This window comes from Buteo buteo, chromosome 22 (assembly GCF_964188355.1).
Source record: "Buteo buteo chromosome 22, bButBut1.hap1.1, whole genome shotgun sequence".
NCBI classification, from domain to species: Eukaryota; Metazoa; Chordata; class Aves; order Accipitriformes; family Accipitridae; genus Buteo; species Buteo buteo.
Genome location: NC_134192.1, coordinates 3,018,097 through 3,035,585, shown reverse-complemented (window position 1 = coordinate 3,035,585; position 17,489 = coordinate 3,018,097). Strand labels below are relative to the sequence as shown.

The 17,489-nt window shown below is 40.4% G+C and overlaps 1 protein-coding gene across 2 annotated transcripts in view; it reads left to right on the top strand.

Annotated features, from left to right (window-relative positions):
- Positions 1–2,377: 2,377 nt before the first annotated feature.
- Positions 2,378–17,489, top strand: part of ABCB7 (ATP binding cassette subfamily B member 7) — a 40,406-nt gene continuing 25,294 nt past the window's right edge. Inside the window, exons 1-3 of one of the 2 annotated variants that reach the window (XM_075054264.1) lie at positions 2,378–2,557; positions 10,207–10,284; positions 11,914–12,000. In XM_075054264.1, the coding sequence (XP_074910365.1) occupies positions 2,405–2,557; positions 10,207–10,284; positions 11,914–12,000 (318 nt within the window). In that variant the 5' untranslated portion in view covers positions 2,378–2,404. Of the gene's footprint in view, positions 2,558–10,206; positions 10,285–11,913; positions 12,001–16,070; positions 16,103–17,489 lie in introns of those variants that run through there. The other variant, XM_075054266.1, reaches the window with a different exon arrangement.

Genomic DNA, 17,489 nt, shown 5'->3' with positions numbered 1-17,489 from the left:
TGTTAGATTTTTTGGCGCAGGTAATTTTCTCACGTCTTAGCCATTTTAATTCTAAATGTCCTAAATGAGGGGATACCAACTATCCTATCACATTTCCATTGCGACAATGACGTGCCAGGTATTTATCTTTAGCTTTCCCGTATTTAATGGGATCCCATTACTTCCAGCACTCCTTCCTTCTCTCAGCTTTAATAAATTCTCACCCTTCTTAAATGTTTACAGTGTGGGCTATAGCCACCCCTTAGTTATCTGTAAACTAAGCTGCTAGCATTTTGCGCTTTTAATCCCTTTTTCAGAATTAATCGCCTCCTCTCCACCAGTCTGCTGATGTGTTTTTGCAGTGTTAGGTGAATGACAGAACGTCATTTTCGATATTCCATCAGAACACTAAACATTCCTCTTTGTATTTCATGAGAGGAATATGTTTATTTCTTATGCCGTTGGGGCTTGCTTCAGAACTTTGAAACTACCTTAGTCAAAAAATTAGCGTTGGTCTGTACTAAAGAGAGTATGAACGGAATGATCAACTGTGTTTTTTCCATCGTCAATTTGAGGGTCTTATCGGAAGTATGTAACGGCTTCTATCACTGACACAGCGTACAGGCATATGGAGCCGGCTCTTTTCTCCCTGTTTAACGAAGACGAGACCGTAATAATACAGTTGTCTCAGAATGGTGTTGTGAGGTTTAACAATATGTGTTTGTCGAGTGATTTTTTTTTTAAGCCTCCATTAGAGAGGCACCAGAGCTGCATCAAATATACTGCGCTACTGCAAGTCAGGGTTCTTTTATCCACGCGCAGGATATTCCGTGTAGCGCACATCCAAAGAGCTTGACAGGGTGGAAATACTGGACACATAACACACGGCTGAGAGCCTGTGCTGCAGGTTGGATTGATCCAGAATGCACTGTATCTGCATACATACACAGTTATATATATGTAGGCTATCTCGGCAATGTATGTGGAAACATTGCAGAAGCATTTGAAATCACTCAAAAGATGGTGCAGTGTTGGCCAGCCTGTCTGTCCAGGCTATCCCAGACAAAGTGTTGCAATTATCATGTTTTGTCGTGTCAAACTTAGTGCTGAAAAGGGCATACCGAAGGAAGTGGATGTATGGAAGCCATAAGCCTAGTATTTCTGTTTATTCTTCTGAACAATGCCACTGGGCGGCACTGTTCAGACCAGGCTCTGCCAAATGGAATTATGATGAAGAATTAGATTAGTGACAGAGAAATGTCGCCTCTGTCGTTTGAAGTGAATCCTGGTCAGAAGCAAAGTTGTGCATCACAGCGCGGGGTACAGAAAGCCTTCCTCATTAAAAATCAGCTTCAAGCCAGTTGTCCTCTTGCTCTCCGTCTGTCTGTCTGCCTTTCTCCCCCGCAAATGAGCTTACAACTCTCCCCCAAGGCAAGAGCGTCAGTAGTCAAGCTTTGGTAGCTTTGAAGAAATCTTTATGTGATTAGAAATGCCACACAGAGTTATAGCTTCCTCACGGCTATGCATGCCAATCAGATAGGAGTATATAGGCCATTATAAGTGTGGTCCATGGCATACCTCTGTTATCCTAAATTGGTGTTTAATTAGGAACCATACTATTGCTGCATTATTCTGGTCTCAAAGGAACGATGGCCGAGCCGTGAGCTGTGTTAGCTGACGGAGTTCTCTGAGGTAACTCACAGCTTAACCCCGGGAAGGGTGTGGAATACAGAACTCGGTCCGTGTGGAGACGTGCCGTGCCACCAGCCGTCTAGATTACACCTCGCCCTCCGGCCAGCGCTCCCCTCACAGCTCGGCAGGCCGAGGCCTGTCTGCGCCCCAGCCGAGGAAACCGCCGGGGCAGCTGCTCCGCCGCGTCCCCCAAACCTGCCGAGGGGGACGTGCACCAGCTCGGGCCCCCTCTTCGCCTCTGACAGCGGCATGGCTGTCCAGCTGCGTGTGGAGAAAGCGTGAGATCGCTAACCGGCTCTACTGAACAGGAGAGACTTTTTGCAAAGTACCACCGTACTAATGGAGCTGCTGACCAGTACGAGCGATGCTCACCGTTGGCGTGGTTTGGCCTTGAGGAAACCCGTATTTCACCAGTCTGGTTTCTCAAAAAGGACGCCTTTACCTCTGCAGTCGGAACAAAAATCCTCTTGAGGAGGTGACAGCTCGGGAAGGGCTCGGCCGCTCCCCAGCTCGGCGGGGAAGCTCCCGTCCCCCTCAGGCCGCCATGACAGGACTGAGGGCGGGCGGGCGGCGACGGCTCTGCACGGCGGGAGCGCGCTCTCGGCGCTGCCATGGCGACGCGCCCCGCCTTTTTCCGGGGAGGCGGGGCCGGGAGCGGGGCTCCGCCCCCCTCCGCTCCTCCCCAGCGAGTCCGCCGGCGTCCCACAATCCTCTCCTCCCCGGCCTTCCCGTCATGGCGCTGCTCAGCCTGGCGGCTGCCTCCTCCCGCAAGCGGCGGCTGCTCGCCATCGCCCTGCTGCGGCCTCCCGCCGCCGCCGCCTGCGCTCACGGCTGGCTTGCGGGGAGCGGGCGGCAGCGGGCCCGCGCGGCCCCGGGGAGCGGCCAGGTGCGTTGCCGGCGGGGGGGGGGGGGGGGGGTGAGGGGCTGAGGAGGGACGCGGGGCCCCGCCATGCTGCTCCCGTGAGCTCTGAGGGGACGGCCCGGTCCGTCCTTACCTTGCCCGGTTGTCAGCGCTCGCCGGCCGGCGAGGGCCCGGGGGTGCGGGCCGGGGCCGCCGACTCTCTCCCGGAGGCCGCCCCGGCGGGGGGAGCCCCTTGCAGTGGGGCTGGGGGGTGCCGGCGTGGTGGTGGAGGCTCCACAGCGTGAGGGGAGAGCGGTGTGGGCGTGAGGGGTCAAGTCCTGGGCGAGTTTTTGGGCCCCGACAACTTGAGGCTGGAGCTCTGCCTCCGTTTGTGGTGGTGTGCGGGTGAGCGTTCCGCCTGCTCGCCGAGCGTCTTTTTGTGGACAGGCGTTAAAAGCAGTGCGGGTGGACGGGTGCTGAACATTCGTGTAGGGAGTAACTGACGCTGACAGCTAATTTTGCTCTTATGTAGGGAAAGGAAATTGGAATTGGAAACGCTTCTGTCAGCGGAGGAAGGCTGTAACGTGTTCCAGTGAATGGTTTTTTTGGTTACAAGTCAAGAATTGAGTACATATCTCAAATTGAATGAGTCCGGCTTTCAGTAATTCACATGCGTTTTTCAAAGGGCAGTGAAGGAAGTGTATCTCAAACATGGACTGAATGAACTTCCTGTAAACTCTCAGATAGCTGTTATTTCTGTTCAATAATAACCTTTTTTTCTTTCTTCCCTTCCCCCCCCCCCCCCCCCCCCCCCCGGAGTACCGCTGCTTATGACTAGCTTTTCATTGTCACTCACCTTGATTAGTTGCCCCTGACAGGGAGAATTCTGTCATGGACTACAGTCAAGTTCATATTACTTAGTAGTGGAGACAAGCAGGACTCAAGTTGTAAATTGGAGGGGGGAGTTAGTTTTGAAACTTGTGCAAGACAAGAAGCTGAGAGTTGAAGTGGATGCAGACCAAATATTTTTCCCATGTATTTATTTGGATGTGTTAAAACATATCTGGGTACTCAGTATTGTCCAGTGTTCCTGGAGACGTATTTCAGATGTTAGTGAATAAACAACAATGTTATCATGGTAATGTATAGGAGTATTAACTATAATTCTTTTTTCCTTTTGAATGTTCTTATTTTCGTGTGGGAAATGCCAATCCTTGCTGATAAGTTTTAATTGCCACATGTTGCTAAGTGTTGATTTGAGCTAGATTTTCTGAACTAGAAAGCTAAGGCTATGTCTGTAGTGTATATATATATGTATTCCTCTCTGGCCTTTTAGTTTCTAGGCGTGTCTGTGTTAGAAAGTGGTCAATTATGCATTTCTCTTTCAGTCTGGTGATTAATTTTTACTTCACTTCTGCATCAAGCTCTGTTTGGATAAAAATTAGAATTCATTAAATGCACAAGCGAGATCTTGCATTTTGTTAATTAAAAACTTTTTGCTGCGCTGTAACAAACAGGCAACATGTTTTATGTAACTGTGTTGTGCAAATTTACTTGATTATTATCTAGCAGGAGGCTCAAACTTAGTGTTCTGGAGTTTTTTGTTATAATGTCCTTCAAAATTTTGGGACTAATTGACGTGATTTTTTTTTTTAAAACATTTAGTTAAATTTGCTGACAGAGGAAAATGCACTGTCTGGTGATTTCAGTTTCCTTTTTTTTTCCCTTCTCATTTTTCAGCTAGTTCAAGAAATGTTGTGCCTGCACCAACAGAAGTCACTGTTGGAAGTTGGCGAGGCACTGCAGCAGGTTGTATTTCAGAGTGATTAGCCATTGATTTTTATAAATTAGGTAATTCAGCATTTAAAAAATCTTCCAGGAGCAAGTATGTGCATCTTATTTTAGTTTCAGTTATTTAATTGTTTTGCTATGTTTGTAGATAATGAGGACTGTAAATATTTTTAAATTGTTTTGCTATGTTTATAGATAATGAGGACTGTAAATATTTTTAATGGGCGTATTCTGAAAGCTTTTCTAGATATTAAAAAAAATTGAAGAAACACACCTGGTTTTGCATTTAAAACAACTTAAACTTGTTTGCTGTGGTCCTATGCTTCATGCTTCAGTCATCTGGGAATAAGGTTTAATGAAAGTAGTGTTTTATAGCATGTGTTCTTGTGAAAGCCTCTAGGCTACTGTGTGATGACACATCTTAGTATATGTACTTTAGAGTGTGGGAAAGCTCTTACATTTTTATTGTTATATTCTAGGTATCAAATATGGGTTAGATTTTGCACTAGCTTGTTGAATATAACCAAGGGCAGTAAATGTGAAATAAATGCCCGTGATCCTGCCTCTGAATCTCACATGGGATGGGAGACTGGCAGGGCCCAACCACTTGTGAAATCCAGATAGTTGGCTTTAATGGCATGACTTCCCTGAAGTGCTCTTAAATAGTAAGGGCCTTCCCGGGAGGGCATACTGAACGTGACCTGGTTATACCAGCAATGTGGTGCTTCTCACTGCTGTGGTAAAATCACTTTAGTGAGTAAAATCAACTGTACAACCACAGTTCTGCTTTTATTGATATAACTACACAAATAGCAGAGGTAAGTGACAGCATAGCTGTGTCAGTCAAGAGTTGGGCCTTTTACAGGCACAGGCTGGTAAATGGTATAGGCATAGCTTGACTCCTGATTAAAGGAAGGAAAAAGCTCTGGTGAAGCATGACCATAAAAGCAAAGTTACTAACCATTCTTTTCGAAGAAGATGATTTCAAACACTTGCCTGTCATCCATCCTTCTACTCTGCATCCGTGCAGTACTTGATCCCCCATCTTCATTGTTTCATGTCAGTTGTAAGCTTTTTTTAATTGTAATACAATGTCTGTGTTTTCTATGGCACTTAGTACAATGAGAATCAAATATAGTAGATTTGTTTGGGTGCTGTTGCATTACAGATCCATGTCCGTCTTCCCTCACACTTATGTTTTTCAGTAGTTTTGATTAGAGTCTTGCTTTTCTGAGTAATAAGACATGTAACATTTGTATCCTGGAAGGGAAAAACAGGTGTTATAAATATTGCAGAACTGTGATCAGACTCCATTTCTTGATATTGAGATCAGTTTGTATTTCCATTAATGTAGCTCCTTCAGTTCACCCTCCTGCAGTTGGAGTAGGCAGGTGTTCATTGTATCAAAACTTGTGTTTTAAATTTAGGATCTCTGCTGGGTAGTAATGCAGAGAATGGGCATGTTGGTTGTGGCCTGCTTGGTAAACTTTGAAAAGTAACCAAACAAAGACTGTATTTTTTTTCTAGGAAGCTTAGGGTGTTTTTGTAGAACAGTTTGCCTGCATCCAAAATAAAAACAATGACAAATTCTGTTCGATCTAAAACTTTAACAGGAGGAAAATAGCATTTGACTGAAAAGGTCCAACAGCCTTTAACTAAGGATAATTATTTTACTAGGAATCTGTATAAGTCAAGAAATACACTGAGGGGTGTCTTTCAGAGAGGGCTTTGGCAGTTGTAGAAAGCAGGGCTTTGTAAGTTATTGTAAGTGTAACGGTAAAAAAATTGAAGAGAATTTTTTTTTTTCCCTTGCATTATCTTGCCCTTCCAGCTGCCACATGATGTGATAAAGAGTGTGTTCTTCTGCATAATTTAATAACATCTGTTGCTCTAGAAGTGGTTGTAAAAGAAGTTTCAGGTATTTTCATTATTTTTTTTGTATTTTGCCTTTTATTAACCTGAAGCCTGGGTCTGTTCTGTAAAACTATACTGACGTTTGTTGTCCAGATGTCATTTCACATGTCCCTGTGTGTTGCTAAATTCTCTTCTCTAGACTTTGATGGTATAGTTGAACAGCTTGATACATGGGAACTGTTAATCAACAGTCTCTGTTAGTCAACAGTCGTTACTGACAGATACATGCTTTCATGAAGTATTTGAAATTCCTTGAATTTTCAAAATCCCTTTATAGAGGAAGTATTGCTGCTGTGCAGATCAGCAATCCCATATGTCTATAAAAATGGACATGTAATAGTACTGAAAATTGTTGTGAGGAAGGATATACAATGAAGTAGAACAGATGGAAATACGGGAACTTGATCTGAAAATCATTTGGGGAATATGGGGGGACATAGGGTAAGCAGCACTCCTGTAGAAGGGGATGCTGTGGTGTATATTGATGTTCCTGCTGTGATGCTGTGTGGGTTTTCCGTTCTGGCATTGAGACGTGTTTTACCAAAACAAGCCAAATGTGAGGGTGTATTAGTAAGATGTTATGAGGGAAACTCCTTAAGGTATCTTTTTGTTAACCTTCTTGGTTTCATTTGCTCTGGGTATGTGTACAGAGCAATTGCATGTTGGCCATTGTTAAATGTAACTGCAGTTAAGTTTATATTGTTCATATTGGTAACAGCTTAGTCTATATTTATACCAGAATGTTTTCACCTTTTCTCTCATCTTCCCCTGCTCTTTCCTATTCATCTTTTCTTTTCTTGCCTTGCAAACTCAGCAAAATTGACAGTGGGAGTTGTGTACTGCACAGGTACTTGAATCTTACCTTCAGTTATCTTTTCTGTTACAGTTAGTTTAGAAAAAACATCCCCATTAGATTAGTGCAGTACGTCTGGAATAGTACATAACACACTCAAGAGAGAAGCTTCTAAGTGTAGATTTGACCTTGCGCAAATGTGTTTAATCCCTGTTGTTTGCGTTTATAGTATTTAAACTACTACCAACAGTCATGACACTTTAGCAATATGACTTTTATGTGCAATTAGTACTAGACATCTGTTTCATCCTTTAGAGTGTATAGAATCATATCCAAAAATACGTTAAAAGAACATAATGGTGCAGAGTCAGGCATTCAAAAGTTAGGAAATGCCAGAATTAAAGTTCCCTGCATAATTTCTTAAATTCAGAAATAAGCAGGACTTGCTCCTGCTCCTTTAAAGCAATAACCTGCTACTTTTACCTGTTGCAGTAAGGTTCAAGTATGTCTTTCCTTTGTAGTCTTAAATCTATTGGGCAAGAGTTGTAGTGAGGGAGAGTGGAGTCCCAAGTCTGCCTGCAGGATGTGTGGAGAGTGACAGGGTAAGCTTGAGTCCCACTCATTTGGGCAGCTAATAATACTATGATGGCCGGAGGACTTACCAGTGAAGTAAATTGTTCACCTTGTTTAATTCTTTATTTCTTTGCTGAGCCTTGGGTTTTAGCAGGAGATTGGGAGAGGATTGAAACCTCCTGTCTTCCAGGCTCAAGACTGAAAATAAGAACAAGTTTTCCTATGTACCTTGTGCAAATCTTTTCATCTTTTTTCTGTATTCATCTCTTAACCCATGACAGTTTATAACTTCAGTCAAGTATCAGCTGATGCAGTAATTCAGACTAGATCTGCTGGTGTTTCAATAGAAGTTGGTTCTGTAATGTTTGTTTCATAAGTCAATCAGAAGAGAACTTTGCAAACTTTGGTGTCAAAGGGTGTGAATTATTAGTAAAATATTTTTATGATGTCCTATGAGTACCCTCTAGAAGAACAGTAATTAGCTTCATTCCAATAGCTGTTGGAGCATCAGTTGCGGAGTCCCATGTACTAGGAATATACAACAACAACAGAAAAAAAAAATGCATTCAGAGTTAAATACCTGAATTTCAATTCTTACAGTACTCAAGATTTTTTCTTGCAAGGCCAAGCAGGAGAGAATGGTACTGCTCAGGAGAGGTTCCAGCTGTGTTGCCTTAAGAGAAGCCAAAGCATAGTTGTGAGCAGTGGTTCGTCAGCCCCTAAACTTCTCTTTGGCCTGGTGTCTTAACAGTCTTTTATCAGCATCATGTGTTTAAAAAAGTATAAATGCTGGCATAAAGGTACTGAGGTTTTCGGTATCCTGACTGTACTCTAGGCTGTAGGAGACAGGAACTCAGTCTCGGTGGTGTGAATGTAGGACTTGCTGGTATTAAGCCTCTCACCCTGGATCATCTATCGGCTATAAATTCTAAATTGTCATAGTTTAATCCATACTTCTGAATGGCCTCTGACTGGTGAAGCAGGTAGAGTTGTATTGATGTAACTGCCTTTGCTGAATTAGAGAACACTGCTGCCTTTTGTATTGGTTGTACAACTTGATTTGGTGTTGGATTCTAGGTACTTCCTAAATGCTGCGATAGTGGATACTGCTAGGAATGCTTACTCTTCTTCTTGCATGTTGGTGGGAACTTCCATCCAAAATAACCATGCCTTTGTAATTACATTAATTTGCAGTAACTTGGGATTTGCTGAGGCATCTTGAAGTCCTCCTCTTTTTCCATTATATTTTCTGTTTATGAAACTGTCACTGTTCATATGGAGAACATAGTAGTTAAGATGGAATCCTCTGCGCTGACATGAAACTGTGAAGTTATGAGTGTATCTACAATGAAGTGCTTTATAAATGCAGCTCCTTCATTTAACGTAGGTCTTGGAAGCATAAGGGCAGTTCACCCAGGCCAGTTAGCTCTACTAAGTGCAAAATGTATAATTGTAGTGTTTATTCTTTCTCTATATGTCATGTCATATAGTGGAAGTGTTTGAAGTAAGCAGGTCCCATGTGGTGACTTGTGGGGGAATGATCTTCATTTTCTGAAAAATGACTGACTAAATGATAACTTACGGTTCAAGAACAAAGGAATGTTTAGGACAAGAGCAAAAGAATGTTTAAGGCAAGGTATGAAATATATATGACGGTGCTCTGCTTGTCAGGGTTAAAAATACCTTTTTTTATGATCAAGTTCTCCCCCCCCCCCCCCTTTTTTGACATTTGTCTTTTGCCTTGGGCTGATGAGCAGTTCTTCCGCTATTTTGCTCAGTGGTGGTGATTTTTATATACTATGAGGTATATGGTTAATATTGCAACAGAGCAGTAAAAGATTTAATATTGAATGTGTCAAGGATGATATGGCACCATCATTGCTAACCAAAAGAGGGGTCCCTGTTTTGCCACTGGGGAAGCACTGCCAGTTAGTCCATCTAAGGAAAATAAATGGTCCTCTGAAACTCTTAACGGAAAAGTAATTGCTTTCAATGTAATATGTAAAGCATGCTACAGTTGGTGCCTAGTGGTATGTCTATTAAAGATGCATTGACAGATATGTGAATATTGGGTATCTTGTGTGTCCTGCCTACCTAAAACTTCTAGTCAGCCATGCTCTAATTTCTGATAGCCCCAGTGCTTCCCAGTCAAGAGCTGTAGCTTTGATTAGCCTTGTGGTCTATGACACAAGTATGGCATGAGCTGAGCAAAGAGGAATTTAAAATGGCAGAACCTGTAAGAATAACAATTCATAATGAAAAACAGAACAAAAGAATATTTGAAAGAAGTCAGAAGACAACCTGGGAGAAAATTAAAATGAGAGGAAAGGGAAAACTTTGGGCTTTCATGGTGCAAAAGGAACGAAGTCTGATGGGAGTGGAGATTCAGAAAAGTGAAAGTTTCATTGTCCCTTAGCATTTTTAATGGTTGAGTATAATTTATTTTATAGCTGCTCCCCACCAGTTTTCTTTTTCTGTGGTCAGTTGTTAAAAACCAAAGCGATCCGCCATGTTTTCATGTTATGCTTGTTTACATAAACTAGATGAATATTCTCTGAATGTGAAGTGCATGTTCTACATGACTCCATTTTCACTTTATCTTTCCCCCCTTTTTATTCTGTAGGTTCCACCATTCTCCAAGCAAAGATCATGGCACAGTCTGGGGGGAGATTATTCAAGGCCGTTATTAGAGGCTTCAGAGGTATGTATAAATTGTTTTTCTTCCTACTTGCATGTCAGAGGAAACTCAAGCCCTTGGAGCATCTTTCAGTTTAGTCTGCAAGGTTTTTTTAATTTCACTATTTACAGTCTTGAAGTGCAGCAAGTTAAATGGCGAGTTATGTTTCTGCCTCTAGAAACGGAGATTACTTTGCTTAGAAGTTTCATGCTGTTGCACTCTCCTCAAGAAGTCTTTTTGCATCTCTAGAAACTAATGATAATACAGTAACTTACAAAGAAGAGTTCTTAAAAATGTAGGTTTTGTGTGTTGATACTTAGATTCATGTTGTCAGGCATAGAAAACATGAATGCATAGAAAGCTGTGAGTTTTTCTTGAGAGTGTAAGGCTTTATTACTTCAAAATTCTGCTTAGGTTGTGGAATATCAAGAAACTGTGGAAATGTATTCTCATCATTCTGAGTGCCAGGATGTCAGGCTCTTACTCATATGAGCTCTGCTTGACTTAACATTAATGTAAACATAAGGAAGATGCAATTTCTACTGTTCATGGAATAATTATGACACATTTCTAAGTAAGACACTTTGCTTGAATGAAGCTAGGAAATGCATTTGTCTTGTTTTTCAGGTTTTTTTAAACTATAAAAAAAATAACCTCATAGAACTGACTTAAGCAGCTAAAACCTTTTGAGGGTCATTGGGACTTCAAAGCATGAAATCTACTTAGATTGGTTTTTATAATGTTTTTCTTTAAAATAGGAAAAGTGAAATTTTGATTTGGGACACCCTGAGATCTGCTATCAAACCATATATATAAAATGAGTTTCATAGAGGGCTTTTATGTACCTTGAACCTGGAAATTGTCAACATTTTTAAACAAAATTCAGACTCTTCAAAACGCTTTAACACATCCATTGCTCGTGGCAGACACTTTGAAATTGGAGAAATGCCTAGTGGTAATGAGTTACTACTTTTTAGTATATCTACGTGCATTAATAAATTCAGAAGTTTTCTCTGTATTTATTTAGCAGGCAATCTTGGCCATATGCTAAGAGAAGTGAGCATTTGTTTTTAAAAAACAGGTTCTTTTCCTAACTGCACCTGTATATGCTGTGCATGGATTGCAGCAGGGCCTCTGGACCAGGTTAACTTGTACCTGTTGTATGGCACCAGTAGGCTGTTCTCATCCTGATAGGGAAGAGAAGCGTGAAGTGGATTTATCTATTTATTTTGCCCCCAAGTAAAGTTACTCTTTACATACACGGAAAAAGTATTATGCTTAAGTGTGTTCCACTTTATATATAAATGTGCCTGAGTATGGTTATCCTCCAAAACTTCAATTTCTTTTCTATGTTCTTTAGTCCACTTTTCAGTGTTCAGGTGTCCTTTTAACCAAAATATTTAAGGCTCTGTTATCCTTACCTTCTGGCTGCTTGGAACATGCTCTTTACTATAGTGCTAAATTTATAGTCCCTTTCTTATTATTGTTTCCTTAAGCAAGGCAAGGTTTTTAGAGAGAGGTATCATCTTTTATTAAAGCAAGCTGATACAGTTGGAGAATGAGGGAGGGAAAACAGACCAGTAGTTCTTTCTGTTGGCTTTTACATGCATGTTTCCTGAGGTTTTTGCAAATTGACTTTTCATTTTCACACAGATCCTCCCGAGGTGGCGACTGATAGAAAAGAGAATGTGTTGGCATGGTCATGCAGGTGGAGGGCTTCACACAGATCCAAAGGAAGGGGTAAAAAAATTGCTTGATTAGTATTGCTTTTTAAACAAAAAGTGTGATCAGGCTCCCCCCCCCCCCCCCCCCCCCCAAAAAAAAACCCAAACAACCCAAAAAAAACCCCAAACCCTGAAGACCCCAAGCAACAATTTGTGAAAAACTCTATTGGTAGATATGTGAATACTGTAGTGGAGTAAATGCTGTTTCATTGTCGACGAAGGCTTACTGGCCCTTAAATCACCGAAGTTTTACAATAACTGTGTTGAAGTGCTTCAATTGTTTTATTAAAAATACAACTTTAGTGTTATACACTCCTTTGAAATAGGCCGGTGTTATGTTAGATTTTTTTTCATGGAAAGTACGTCACATTGTGATTTATTATGGTTTTTTTATTCTTGTTTGTGAGTGATATTTCTCTGTGACTTGACATTCAGGATAGCAGAAATGAGCTTGTGGATACAAGGTAGTGCATCAGTTGGTAAAACTGCACTTGAAGCGTGGGGGAGGAGAGAAGTAATTAAACTACATGTATTTTTACTGGGATTTAATGTTAATGCATCTGATATATTTTGACTGTATTTATATTCAGGAAGCACGTGTTAAAATAATTATGATAGGTATGTAACGAGAAGCAGTATCTTTTATTAGACCAAATGATTACAGTTAGAAAATTAGGCAAGCTTTTGGTTAAAATGACACGGTATAAACTTTGCATGATTAAAATTGCAAAGTCAAAGCTCTTGAGTTTACGTAACTTTCCTTTTCTCACTTCCTGTGCAAACTTATTTCTGATGCTTTGTGTGTTTGCAGAATGATTCTGCATCATGATTATAACTTGTTCAAACTTGGGTGGGATCTTCTTAAAACAAGTAAAGACCATGTTGATGACAAACTGGAATTTCAGTGCAGAACCCAGGTCTTTCAGGTCCAGTTTGCTCATACTTAACTAACTGTTCTGACAATGTCTTTCCTACAGCCTCATTTGTAAAGAAACTGAAGAGTTAAACCTAGGGTTTCCTCTTAAATTTTGATCTGAGAGTTGTCCCTTCATTGAATCCAAACCTGTTTGTGCTACAGGCAGAAATCAGGAGAGACGCTACCAAAATTTATGCTTTGGTAGTAAGAGGGAATTTCATAACCTAAAGTACAACCAGCTTGTTTTAGCAAACATCTGCGATCTTTTCTGCATAAGGCAAAGGGGGAAACAGAATAATTGGACATCTTCAGTCAGTAGCACTACTGACTCTGCATATAACATTAAATTCAGACTAATTTTAAGACCCTCCTTGCAACAGGTATAGGCTCTTTCAAAGATTTCCTAGGCAAAACAGACTTTAAAGCTAGCAGACTATCATTCTCCATCTTTACCCTAATTATATATGTTATGGAATATAATTATTATGGATAGTATTTCTCCTGTAAGTGGGAGGAGGGTATTATCCCCTCTGTTGTCACTTTAGTGATCACGCATCTGTTGGGCTTAATTATTTGTTCTTGGGGTTTTTGTCCTGCTAGAATTTCTGCTCGCCTGGGTATGTTGATCAGCTGAATGTTTCCTGTTTGCTGTCATGTCATAACTTCATTTTTTCACAAATCTGTGGAAAAGACTTTTTGTATATACATAGAATGAACTCACCCTCATATGATGCAGTTGCAAATCCATTTCACAGATTCAGCTTCACAACTGACCTGTCTTCAAAAATACCACAAACAGCTGTTTATTCTGTCTTTAAAAAGCCGTTTCCTGAAATGCAGACATTTTTCAACTGAACCCGTCCTTCACATGTGATGGGCAGCTTCCAGGACAAATCTTATTTAATCATTATAGGTATTACATGTTTAATCATCATGTATTTTCTTTGGAGGTACTACTTTTCAAAGGTCTACAGTTTGGCATCATTCAAAAAGCTAAATTTCAGTGTTTTCTCTGTTCAGAAAGGAAACAAAGTTCTGTTTACCAAAACACTAGCAATGTTAAGAAATGGTGGATGTTCCTTAACATTAATACTCACTAGGAATATGTTAGCCAGAAATTTTGATGCCAGCTGATACTTTTTTAGTCTGCTAGGCAGTGTAAATATTCCAGTGGCATTCTCCATCCACCCATTACTTGCAGCTATTCCTGTATAAGCCAATCCCCCTGACTTTTTTATTCCAATAAATGGAGCTGTAATGTAGTTAATATAGGATGTTGTCAGTTAAGGCTGTTAGATCTAACTAAACAAATACCAGCTGTTAAGAATTGTCAGGTAGAAAGCAGTGAGAGCTAGCTGTAGGTAAGGTGAAATGTGTGAAGAGTGGAAAAAACAGAGTAACATTGGGTGCAAAAGCCAAGAGGCTCTCAGCAAAAATGAGGGGAAGGAAATCTGATGTTACAAGTACAGTCCTTGCACTGGGGTATACATGCATTTTTATTCAGTGCATTAAAGTACTAGCACCTAATTTACCACATGAGAATTTTTTTCTCCTAGGATTATGCTTTTTTAGGAAAACTGCAGGTGATATACACGTCAGCTATATTAACGCCTTTCTCTCTTCCAAAATTTTTTTGACAAACCAGCCTGTTCATTCTGGAAACTGACTTTGGGACTGATGTTTTAAATTGCTCCTTTTATAGAACCTTCAGGGGATACAGAACTGAATAATAAGGATAAACACAGAGTATGAAGGGCACATAACCTTCATCTCACAAGTAATTAGGAGAGAAGCTTACGCATCTGTTTTTTTACAAAATAATTTTTACTTGCAGCAGTGGCCGATGTGCTGAATACTGAAACTGCAAACAGTACTATTCTTTACCATCTTTGGGGTTTTTTGTGTATTAGTCTTTTGTACACAGAATAGACAGGAATAAAAACTGTAGTGTCTGACTTGTTGCTAAGCAGTCATATATTACTTTCTTATGGAAAGATGATAGTCACGATGGGGCCCTGATAATTAGCCTTCCCCTATCACCAGTTGCTATTTAGTTTGCTAGTCGTTGCTTGCCTTCTGTGGAGGGGTGGATAGTACCAAGACAGAAGACTAAGTACTTTTTTCCCCAAGTTTGGAAGGAAAATTCAGGCCCTAGTTTGACATTTATTTAAGCTGATAAGGCAACTGAAAAAAGAATCCTACCTCCTTCCTCACCTTGGTGTTTTGCTACATAAATCACTGTATGGTCAGATAGTGAGCTAGTGTGAAGTGATCTAGCTGAAAAATAATGTGCCCAAATAGTGGGAACACCCATTCCCTTCCCAAACAACTACTTCTGCTTCACTCACAGTAAGCTGCATATCATGGACTGAAACAATCTAAATGCCTCCTCCTATAAAAAAAAGTAAGTTTTGTTCTCAGCCATGCTTTTTCTCACGCTACTGAATTTGTACATTTATCTGACTCTTTACTGAGACAAAACCCTGCAACAAACACTGAAGAGTTTTCTGCCAGTTTCATAAACTGAATCAGTTCATCAAGGTGTTTCATGAGCTCCAGAGGAGGTGCGAGAAATGGGCTGGGACTGTACAATTGAGTGCTGCAAAGAGCGGAAAAAGCAGGGGAGGAAGCAAGCTGTTAGTGGTTTGGAGAATGACCTCGTGCAGCTGTAAGACAGCTTGTGCTAGTACAATAAAGGGGATGATACAGCTTTCGTGAGTGAGTACACAGGCAGCCAGAACTGGGTCTTTTTTCTTCATCAGCAATGACAGCTTAAATGCAAGTCAAACTACCATTTTCTTCCATTACGCTTCTGATAGCTCATCAATCTGGCATAGGCTTTATCCATAAAGTCACAGGGTCAGCCCAGTGAATGCTTTGCAGTACTCAATAATCTTGGAGATTGTGAAGAGGAATGATGACTTTCTTTTTTCCCCTCTTTAGGTATTTTAAAAGGTCCAGAACCTGGATGGGATCAGGGAGGGGGACGGACAGGAAGATGGTCAATGCTCATTCCTTTGCAGATAGTCCTCAGTATTTTGTAGTGTGTTTTAAAAACACGCTGCATTCAAAAAGAAGAAAAGGCTTTTCTTGTTTGCTCCCTGCTATGTTGGATTTATAATACTTTTCCTTCCATTCCTTCAATTTCTGTAGAAATAGGCCTTGGAAGAAAATACAAAACATTACTGCCACTTAAAAGAAGGTAAAATAAATGCATCTCTTAACCTTTTTATATACCACAGAGAATCAAAAAAGGGTCTGAGTCCATTAAACAGATTGCTCATTTTAATTCTTAATGTTGCCACTTGCATATTTAAACCATTTTCAACTTGTGTTTCTGTACAACGGTAACATTTATTTCATGGTAAACTTTGATGTAATATGTGTGCCTTTTGCATCTCCTTTGATATTTCTTCTTGTTCCTTTGCAAGGCCTTTGGCAAATGACTGACTGCCTTCTGACTTTTTCTGAACGAATTTACTTCTGTCACCGTTCAGAGCCATGAAGAAACGTAAATAGATTCCTTGTTTGGGGCCAATGTAGCTTTTTATTTATTTTTTTAATAGCTTTTCTGTGCAAAGTCTGACTAGCCAATAGCAACATATAATTAGAACTGCTCTGGTTGCACTAGTATCTTTTGCCTTAATGTGATACCGTTTTTTTAACTTCCTTTTAACCTAAAAGTGGTGATCAAAGATATTTTCCAAAAGTTTGAACTGCTATTTATGCATGTCCTTGGCTCAAATGGAAAGATTCATGTATATGCTGCAGCTGATAACCTCCATCTCCTGAATGGGTAGGACACAACAGAAACAGTTTTTCATCCTCTCTTCACTTAATCTTCCATATATCCATTTTTTAAAAGTAATGTGAAATGTGCTTATACTGTGTAATGCACCAGTACATTTGCAATTGTTGACAAAATGCAATATCTCTTACATTTTGCTTTTTTTTGAAGCTATGACTAGAAACACTGAGATTAATTTTCCAGTGCTTTTAAAAGCTTACATTTATAGGATTGGCTTCCCTGGTTGCCTCAGCAATCTTACCTTTTAACAGAACTCTAGAACTGTCCTTTCTTGCTCATTCACACTGGACCTTAACAGAGAATTTCTATTCTAATTTGTGTTATCCTCAAAGTCGAGGAGGGAGCATTTAAAGTACACAATCTAGTGAGGGAAACATTAAAATACATTGTAAAATGCCCCCTTTCTACTGACTTCCATAATGAAAAGTCATCTTTAAAAGGTGTGGGTTAACTTTTTGTTTCCCCCTGCCACACACACACACACAAAATATTGCCTGAAATGGAGAGATTAGCTGCTACTTGTTGCCCTCCCTTCAGCTTTAGATAACCTTCCTGTCTTTCAAGTTAACCCCAGGGTAGCCAACACAGAAAAACAAGTTGTTGATACTTGTGCCACATGTTACTGCATGTGCTTTTACTCTCGATTGGGTAGCATCATTTAGGCTTCTGATAATACATTAACCTTGAGAGTTTAGTGGAATCTATCTCAAGTGTAAGCAATACAGGCATTTATCCATCTGTAAAATAACCTATATTTCTGTAAAAAATAGAACAACCAAAA